General features: G+C 43.9%; 1 protein-coding gene across 2 annotated transcripts in view; it reads right to left on the reverse strand.

The window, feature by feature from the left end:
* The window catches only part of TGFBR1 (transforming growth factor beta receptor 1), a 75,080-nt gene extending 65,170 nt beyond the window's left edge, over positions 1 to 9,910 (reverse strand). Inside the window, exon 1 of one of the 2 annotated variants that reach the window (XM_043487109.1) lies at positions 9,722 to 9,910. In XM_043487109.1, coding sequence (XP_043343044.1) covers positions 9,722 to 9,806 — 85 coding nt within the window. In that variant the 5' untranslated portion in view covers positions 9,807 to 9,910. The remainder of the gene's footprint in view (positions 1 to 9,721) is intronic. The other variant, XM_043487111.1, reaches the window with a different exon arrangement.
* Between the last annotated feature and the right edge of the window lie 281 nt (positions 9,911 to 10,191).

The raw sequence follows: 10,191 nt of genomic DNA on the forward strand, positions 1-10,191 counted from the left end.
AGGAAACTAAAAAAAAAGCCTCTTGATGAAAGTGAAAGAGGAGAGTGAAAAAGCTGGCTTAAAGCTCAACATTCAGAAAACTAAGATCATGGCATCTGGTCCCATCACCTCATGGGAAATAGATGGAGAGACAGTGGAAACAGTGTCAGACTTTATTTTTTTGGGCTCCAAGATCACTGCCGATGGTGACTGCAGCCATGAAATTAAAAGACGTTACTCTTTGGAAGTTATTACCAACCTAGGTAGCATATTAAAAAGCAGAGACATTACTTTGCCAACAAAGGTCCGTCTGGTCAAGGCTATGGTTTTGCCAGTGGTCATGTATGGATGTGAGAGTTGGACTGTGAAGAAAGCTGAGCGCCGAAAAATTGATGCTTTTGACTTGTGGTGTTGGAGAAGACTCTTGAGATCCCTTGGACTGCAAGGAGATCCAACCTGTCCTTCCTGAAGGAAGATAAGTCCTGGGTGTTCATTGGAAGGACTTGATGTTGAAGCTGAAAACTCCAATACTTGGCCACCTAATGCAAAAGAGTTGACTCATGGAAAAGACCCTGATTGCTGGGAGGGGTTGGGGGCAGGAGTGAGAAGGGGGACGACAGAGGATGAGATGGCTGGATGGCATCACCGACTCAATGGGCATGAGTTTGAGTAAACTCCGGGAGTTGGTGATGGGCAGGGAGGCCTGGCGTGCTGCGATTCATGGGGTTGCAAAGAGTCGGACACGACTGAGCGACTGAACTGACTGAGTGTGTCCTTAAGAGTAGAGAAGACAAACGGCAGCAGCAGGACTAAACTAAGTGCTCAAGCATGTTAAGGAGGAAGGCTGAGAGCAGGAGTCAGGGCTGCCAGCTGCGCGGAGCGCTGGCCACTTGCAGCTGCTCCCTACTTTGCAATCTTCATGTTTGGGAGCTCTGCTTTATTAGTGAAGGTGGCAGCCTCCTCATGTGTTCTCAGCTATAGGCAATGAGATCTATGTAAGCTCTCAGGTTCCCGTATGGCCCTCCCTGCTAGAAAACTCAAAGCTAATTATTAGCTCTACTACTAACAGTGAAAAAGTTATGGTTAACTGTTCTTATTTTCCCCTTTTACTTACTGGTTCTTATCTTTTTGATCACTAGCTTTGGTCTTACTGCATGTATTTTTATTTCAAGCTTCCTAAATCCTTTTATGGAAAGTGGCCAGAGGACAAGCCAAGCACTGAATCAATTTTTCCCAAACAGTAAGTTACAAAAGGTGCTCATCTTGAAGTCATGAATGCTAGGGAAGTGGAGAGCCTGTACATTAGCTAAAAACAGCAAGGAAGCCTGGACGTGTAAGTACAGAATTCTGGAGTAGAAAAAGAGCTTGGATATAATCAATTCCATCCTCTCACATAACGCAAGAAATGTAATCTACAACTTCTGGACAGGAGGTTGTCTCTGCCTACCACCTCTGCCTGAACATTTGCAGTGACAGGGAGCACAGTGCCTTACAAGGTTTCACCTTAGGACTGCTCCCCACTGACACAATGTCCTTCCTTACACTAGTGAGATCTGCTTCTCAGTCCACCAGTTACTCATAGCTCTTCATTAGAGACATCTGTTTCCTCTTCCAAAAGACATTCCTCCACTTATCTAAATGTATAATAAGTCTCATTCATTGAATATTTATCAGTAGCAGGCTATCTGCCAGGTACTCTAAATACAGACCTGCAACGCAGGAGGGAACAATATAACATGAACCGAGCGAGGCTCCAGATCTAAGCTAGGAATTCAGGGTCAAAATAAATACTTCAGGTAGTTTGGGGGGCATAAGAATCCCCAAGAATGAGATGGAAAGCAAATGCTGATATCATTTCTCTCCCTAAGGTCCTCTCCCATTCCAACCATTTTTCAGTCTACTGAAACCATTTCACTTGCCTATCCTATTTTCACCTCAAACTCAACATGCTCAAAGCAGAATTCATTTCTCTTCAATCTTTCTCTCACCAAATTCCTTACTAGTTAAAGGAATTATCTAGATATAAAAACCCTGGAATCACTTGTTTTTATATCATGGAGTCCTTCTAAAAACCAGTACTCCACCTTTTTACAGTTAAGAGCTACTGCCTTAAATATTCAATAAATATTTACTGAGTGTCTATGATGCACCAGGCACTTTCTTTGCACTCAGGATAAACTGATGAACAAAACAAAAATAGCCACTTTCATGAAGTTTATATCCTACTAGTTAGAAGGAAACAATAAACACAGTAAATTAGTAAGTATGATACACAAACAGTATTTTAGAAGGCAGTGTTAAAAAAAAAAAAAGAAATGAAAAGCAAGATAACGGCAGTTACAGAAGTGTGGTCAGGGTTAGCTTCTTTGAGAAAAAGGTGACATGTGATCAAAAACACAGAAGAGGTGAGGGAGGAAGCTCCGCAGATCTGTGGGGGACAGTCATGCAGACGCCCTGCTACCAGCCCCTCCGATTTCTCTGAAATGTCACAAAGCCGAGGTCATCAGACCTACTGCGGAGTTCCTGGGTAGCCACCCTGCCCCATCTCCTCTTTGGTACGGTCAGACACTCTTTTTCCACATTAAAATTACTAAAACCATCCACCTGATTTTCAAGGCTCACAATTCTCTTGAGCCTACCCATAATGTCAACATCATGAATTTCCATTCCTCCCCTTAAATTCCTCAAATTTAGCATGCTCCTTCTTCACTCACATCATCCTCCCCTACCCAGGAGGACTTTCCCTCTGCCCCTCATCCTGTCTAAACCATCCCTGTCCTGCAAGGCACAGATCAAGTCCTATCACCTCTGTGAAGCAGTCCCTGAAGTTCTATTACTGAATCTCTATTCATCATTATTACCCCACCATCAAACTCCTTGAAAGCAAGTGTGCCTCTTTTTCTATATTTCCACTGTGTTGACCATTACTAAATATGTGCTTATTTTAAATGAGTTATTTCTTCTTCAAGTCAAAGTTCTGCCATCTTAAAAACATATTTATTAGTTTTGATAAACTACTAAAACAGAATGATTAAAGAATGTTTATATTATACAAAAAAATGTATGGAGGAGAAAGAATAAGCCAAACGTTAATGATGGACAATGATAGCTTTTTCCTTTTCTCTGATTCAAATTTTCAGGTCTGTGCCTATGTTAATTTGAGAAGCATAAGAGTCTGCTATGAATATAAACAAATCAACACAAATAGTGAGTGATCAATTGTCACTAGACTCACTGGAAAAATTAAAATTATCTATGTCAAAGACTGCAAGATCTGAGTAACCTACAATTTCAAAGAGGTGAATTGTAATAAAGACCAGGGAATCCCATAATAAAGACAAAGTGAAGCAAATTCTCATGGTTTAAAAAAAAAAAAAATCCTTCCTGACACAGTGAGCGTAACAAGGTGTTCACTGTGTACGAAAGCAGTATGATGTAGAGCGAAGAGGCCACACTCTGAGAAGCTCAAACACAGGCTCCACTCATTACCACCATGACCTCAGTTTCCTGGTCTGGAAAATGGAAACACAGAAGCTCTATTTTACCAACTTTCATCAATACAAACTAAGTTCCGATCTGAGCAAAATCCCGACAAAACTATGCCTACGCAGGCAGATGGAGTTAATGGTAATTAATGCTCAATCATTTGAGTCTCAGTAGTTGGATTACTGTTAGTCACTATCTGTTCCATCTGAAGGGTCTTCCTTTTACAAATGTGTTTATGATTAAAATATGAATGACAAAATGTTAACATCTTTGAAAAATATTTAAAAGAACTAAAAAGAATCTTGGGTTAAAACCAATATCATCAAAATCTACAATTATTTCCGGAGCACTGGTCACTGGACTTGGGAACAAATGGACTTAAAAAGACTCTTCAGGAAATTAACTGGTACATAGTAAGAAGTTTTTGTATTATTACACAGCTTTCATCTAAGGTTGGTCATGCGAATTAAATGAGACAAGGCAGGTAGAATTCCTGGCACATTCTTAAAATATGTTCCTTTCAGATTGATAAGATGATGCAAGGTCCACTAAACCTTTGAGAAATGTGAAAGCAACCTATTTGTATATCCTATAAGTCATAATTTAAGTTATAAATCATTCTTTATAATGCTTATTGCTCTCAGATTGCCAAACTGAGAAAGCAGCTGTCAAAAGGCCAGATCTGATCTATAAAACTGGACCCATAAAACCAATCAGGCTTATTCCTCTAGCATATGAGAAAGTTTCTAAGGCAAAAAGCCTACAAGTCAGTCAATCCTAAGTTCACACCAGAAAAAGGTAACCGTAAGAAACCTACTTGCACTATCTGGACTGAAACTGTACAGTTAAACCTGGATCTAATTCAGAGTAGCAGCAAATCTTAATATTTATGGAGACTGCTTGGATTTGATACTGAGAAAACTACATTAAGAAAGGCATTAAATGTTACCCTAAGTATTGGAGTTAGGCTGGGTCAAGACAGACTATACATTTTTAGAAGTAAGCCAGAAAGATAAAGAACATTACAGCATACTAACACATATATATGGAATTTAGAAAGATGGTAACGATAACCCTATATGCAAAACAGAAAAAGAGACACGGAAACACAGAACAGACTTTTGAACTCTGTGGGAGAATGTGAGGGTGGGATATTTCAAAAGAACAGCATGTATACTATCTATGGTGAAACAGATCACCAGCCCAGGTGGGATGCATGAGACAAGTGCTCGGGCCTGGTGCACTGGGAAGACCCAGAGGAATCGGGTGGAGAGGGAGGTGGGAGGGGGGATCGGGATGGGGAATACGTGTAAATCTATGGCTGATTCATATCAATGTATGACATAAATAAATAAATAAATAAATAAAAATAGAAGAGTCCAAAAGTTTTCTTGAGCCAATTCTACGGGACAAGGCATGAAAAGTTCTGAGAAACATGCCAGCTTCTGCCCTCAGTTCCAGAACCAGGAAGCAAAGACGTGACCCAATCACATGGCATCAAACCACAGTCTGTCTGTTCAGAGAAAGTTGCATTATGCAATCCACGACCAAGAAAGAACAGCAAAAGGCATGAGGTTTTTGGACATGTGCAGGGGATTCTGTGGTTTGAAAAGACATGTTCTCACATCAAAAGGGCAATCCACTGGATACTGGCATTTTCAAAACCCACTTCATTAGACGTGAACATATCTAATACAATATAGCACTACTACAAGAACGGTACTGAGTCCAGGTAATCGTTTCAATTAGGCCTAGGAGCTTTCAAGTGAAGTCCACAGGAGCAGCCTTCCCCACAAGAAGACTGGCTTCCCTTTTGATTATTTTTAACATATCAGTTCCCCGTTTAATTTCAACATTTACAAAGTAGATCCTGGCGTTCTAGTGGTTAAAACTCCGCACTTTCACTGCAGGGGGCACAGGTTTGATCCCTGGTCAGGGAACTAAGATCCTGCAGGTCAAGTGGAAAAAAAACAAAATAAAAATAAAACGTATTTACAATGTATTACCCATTAAAAAATGTTTTTTTCTTAAAAAAAAAAAAAAGAGTTCATCTAAAATTCTAAACCTAACCACCATGTACTACAAGACCTACACCCCACTTCAATTAACCCAAAATTTCTTCCAAATTAATATGTCTACATTTCTTAATCAACAAACACTACACCAGGTCCACTTTTTATTTTTTTCCAGAAGTATAAAAAAGATACTAACATTCTCTTAAGGACTTTATAACTTATAATTATTCCCCCTCTCTCCCACTTTCAGAACTCACATTTCTTTAGCTCTGTGAAATTCAAGGTTGTAACTTCACTTACAAAAGTCACTCCATTAACTCTGTTCCTCCCTGATCCAAGTCCTTCATATCTTAAAGTGCCATATAGTACACAAGATCCAGGATTAGAGAAAAATCAAAGTTCCTGTCCTGGTTCTTCCCTACCCTGAGAAATTCACCTAACCCATGTTTTTCCATCTGTAAACTGAGTGACTTATGACTTTCAACATTCAAATGCCTAGCCCTAGTGGGCATCCTATTACATTATTCTCTCTTATCCCACTTATATTTCATTTCTGCTTTAGTCACATATTAGAGAATTTTTAGAACTGGGGAATAAAAGTAGTTAATATATCCAAACCCCACATTTTAGAATAAGGAAATTATAGAGTAACTTGCCAGCCAGACAATAAAAGCTTTTGCTTTCTGCCTTAGGGGAGCTGGGGGACGTAGTTTACAAAGAGAGAGTTTAACACTAATCACATCCCCCACTCTGCCTCAATGAATTCCAGCTACCTTTCAAAGTCTGTTTAAGTCCTGAAGTGTCCAGGAAGCCTCCCTCCCCCAGTCACTTCAGCCTAGACTACTCACTTCCCTCTTTGAATACTGATGCCTCTCTGCAGGGGTGATATTAAAAGTATTAACAACTAGCACCACAGTGGGACCAACCAATCAGAAAGGATGTCTGACCAATCAAAACACAGGTGGCCCAGTGGGAATTTCTGGCTGAACATCAGCCCTCCTATTAATAACAATACAAAACAGCAACCTCAAACTCTAATATCATTTTCTCATTTGATCTCCACAATCTCATAAACTAGGCAAAGTAGGTATCATCCCCATTTTCTGCATAACTAGCAGTTACAAGACTTTTCTGATTATACACAGAATTCTCAATACTGTATAAACTGTACTTACATATAACAGTATAATTACTAAAGGAGTACTCAAGTCAAATAGAATTCATTTAGTCAACAAGTACTTAAATGGAACAGAATATAAAACATAGTACTAGCTTCTAAAACCAAAAGGAAATTAAAAGCATGACCCTTGCCCTCTGGGTACTTACAACATGTTCAAGAGAATATTTAAGTAACAGTGTAAGGTGGTAGAAAGAGAAAACACCAAGTGTAAGTCCTATGCAGTTCAAGCAAATAGTTCACAAACTAAACCAGTATAGGAAGTCAGGACTAAAAACTTCTCACACTCCCAAAAGGGGCAAAATTAAATCTGTAGTAAAAAGGCTGAAAAATCAGGAGTGGGTGGGAAAACAGAAAACAACTGGAATCGAGGGTCTGCAGTAGCAGAATGAGAGATCCCTAGCTAGATACAGAAATGGCCCTAATCATAAGCCTCAAGTACTGCTCTAAGCACTGAATACAAATGGGAAATCTTATAAACCCCTTGTGGGGATGGCTGAGGAAGGTTAGCTTGGCAGCAGCCTACAGAAAAGTCTAGGTGAGAGAAACTCTGGAAAGCAAATGGATTTGAGGGATAACAGGCAGGACTAAACCTGATAGCTGCCTATGAAGAAAGAAGATACATTCAAGAGGCATTAATGTAAAGAATAGTTGGGTTTGGGCATGTTTTCAAAGAAAAAGTTACAAAGTGACAGGAAGCTAAAGCATTCTCACATGGGAAATCTATGTAAACATAATGGTACTAAACTGTGTACCAAAGACAAGGGACCAATTTCCCCAAAGAAATCTATGTTGGACAGGGCAGAAAAATATAAAACTGATACCCAGACAATAAGGAACAACTGCAGACTCTTAAAAATGAAGGTCAAATTATTAAAAAAAAAAAAAAATTGTGTGTATTTATTTGGCTGCACTGGGTCTCAGCTGCAGCATGTGGGATCTAGCTCCCTGACCAGGGATCAAACCCCAGGCCCCTGCATTGGGAGCTTGCAGTGCCAGCCACTGGACCACCAGGGAAGTCCCTCAAGTTATAAATTTTAAAAAGCATTTGAGCTTCTTCAGAAGGTATGAAAGGATGAATGGAAACATCAACATAACCAAGGAGAGCAGGCAGACCAGTTGAGGTAGTCTAGACTTAAGGATAATAGCGCCTGGATCAGCTTTGTATTGTATGCATGCCAATGTAGTCTGTAAGCTCCTCCAGGGCATGAACTGGGCAATGCTTTGTGTATCTAGTAAGCTCAATTCTGTTATTTGAATACATGAACACTTTGTGTGCTAAGCTCAGTGGAAAAGAGTGAACTATGCTATTTGAGTTAATTAGTGGTGTGGAAATGTTACTTATGCTTGATGCATAATTATACTGATTCTCCTACCTATCCACATATCTATCTTGCCCCCCGTCTCAGGCAATGTCAAAAATCCACTGTATCCTCAAAGGTAGGCCTAGCCTGAAGGGACTATAAGAATGTACTTGAAGGGAATTTCCTGGCAGTCCAGTGGTTAGGACTCCAAGCTTCTACTGCAGGGGGAACTAAGATCCTGCATGCCATGCAGTGTGGCCAAAAAAAAAAAAAAAGTACTTGAAATCAGAAAGAAGCCAAATTGTTTTTCTAATTGTGAGGACAAAAATCTAAAAATGAATATGGGCAATGCCAGACAGGTATGCATATTAAAATGTGTAGGTTTTGGACCCTGAAACCTTCGCTGCAAATCCTAAATGCAGCTTTTAGCAATTGAGCACTCATCCTCTCCACACCTGTTTTCTCTTCTGTAAAATGGGGCAATCGCCACCAGCCCTCAGGGTTTAGTTGGGAGGATCAGATAATGTACTTCGGTGTACTTTATGCCTCTGTATCATAATAAGCCCTTAATAGACAGTAGCTATTAACAATAACTGGCACCCTAAGTCTTGAAATGTTTTTAAAACATTCTGTGTTCAGTGAGAGAAATAAAAATGTATTCACTTTATTTTAGTTGCTTTCACTAAGGCTCCACATTTCAGTTTCCAGTAGTACAGTCTGAGTGCTAACAAAGTTTTTCACTCCCCCTTCCACTGGGTAGGTGATGACCCCATACCCCATCCTGATTTAATATTTTGGAAAACCTAACAAATACTGTACCTCGAAAACCAGTTACACAGACGACCGATTCAAACTAATGTCACTCAAGAAATCGAACCTCTCTACCGATGCTCCTTCGAGGAAATAAAAGCGTTTGATCAATTCAGAGTCATTTCCATTCAAACATTCCAAACCCCGCAGAGTGAGCAAACCTTCAAGTTTCTACTACCAAAACAATCCGCAGCCTTCTGGTGAGCGGATTCCACTTCAGCGTTCCCCAGACGCACGAAAGAAGAACCAGTCCACACATCTTATTGCCTCCTAGTCCTCACACAAAGCTTCGCAGCAGCTCCTCTTCCAAAACCGCCCCCGGCTGGAGAAGCAGCCCCACTCGGCGGGGTCAAGCCGATGTCAAAGGCCAGGGAGGCCTCGCTGACCCCGAGGGTCTCTGCCACACACATCCCCTCCCACTGCTGGGGGAGGCCTGGAGGCTCAGAGCGCACACCCCGCCCTGGAAGCTTCCTCCGACCCCTCAACCCCGCCCGGGCCCCTGGAGCCTGGAGGACCAACTCGCTCGGGGTGCGGTGCCTGGGACAACGCCACGCAGCGCCTCGCGGGAACCGGGGGGCAGCCCCAGCTCTGCCGGTCTCCGCCAGCCTCACACCCTCCGGCCCTCGGCCCGCGCGCCCATTCGCTCCCCAGAGGGCAGCCCCGGACCTCGGACGGCTTCGCCCGACGCCACCTCCCCGCGAAGAGCCAGCAGCCGCGGTGGCTGCGGGCTGCCGGGCACGTTCACCCGCGCTCGGACCCACGCCTCCGCCCCGCCTCCGCTGCCCGCCCGCGGCTCGCGAGGCAGCGGCCAGACCAGGAAAGCCCGGCCCGGGTGCCGCCACCTGCGCCCCCGGCCCCGCGCCATGTTTGAGAAAGAGGAGTGAGCCAGAGGCCGGGCCCGGCCCGCGCGCCCCGAAGCTTCCCGCCAGCCCTGCCGCGCCGCTGCTCACCCGCTGCCTCCGGGACCAGCGTGGCCGCCGCCGCCAGCATGAGGAGGAGCAGCCGGGGACGCGGAGTAGCGGCCGCTGCCTCCATAGTCCCGCCGCCACCGCCTGTGGCCCGGCCCGGCCCGGCCGCCGCCTTGCCTCAACAAGCCTCGCCTCGCCCCACCTCCCCTGCCGCGGCGGCGGCCTCGCTCCGGCCCTTTGTAACTGCTCGGGGGCTGCCCGTCCATTGGCTGCAGGGCTCCCGCCGGCCCCGCCTCCCCGCCGTCTGCGAACCGCCGAGCGGGACCCAACCCGAAACCCCGCCCACGGGCCCGCTGGGAAGCCAATCCGGAGCCGCAGGCGCCGGGCTGCTGGCCACGCCCCCAAGACTCCCCGGGGGCCGGGGAGACAGACCCCTGCCGGAGTCCGAGCCGCTGGGAGCTAGAAGGCCGGGTGGGGGCAGGGTCTAGCGAGCCTGGCACAGCCTTCCCTCC

This window comes from Cervus canadensis, chromosome 14 (genome assembly GCF_019320065.1).
Source record: "Cervus canadensis isolate Bull #8, Minnesota chromosome 14, ASM1932006v1, whole genome shotgun sequence".
Classification (NCBI taxonomy): Eukaryota; Metazoa; Chordata; class Mammalia; order Artiodactyla; family Cervidae; genus Cervus; species Cervus canadensis.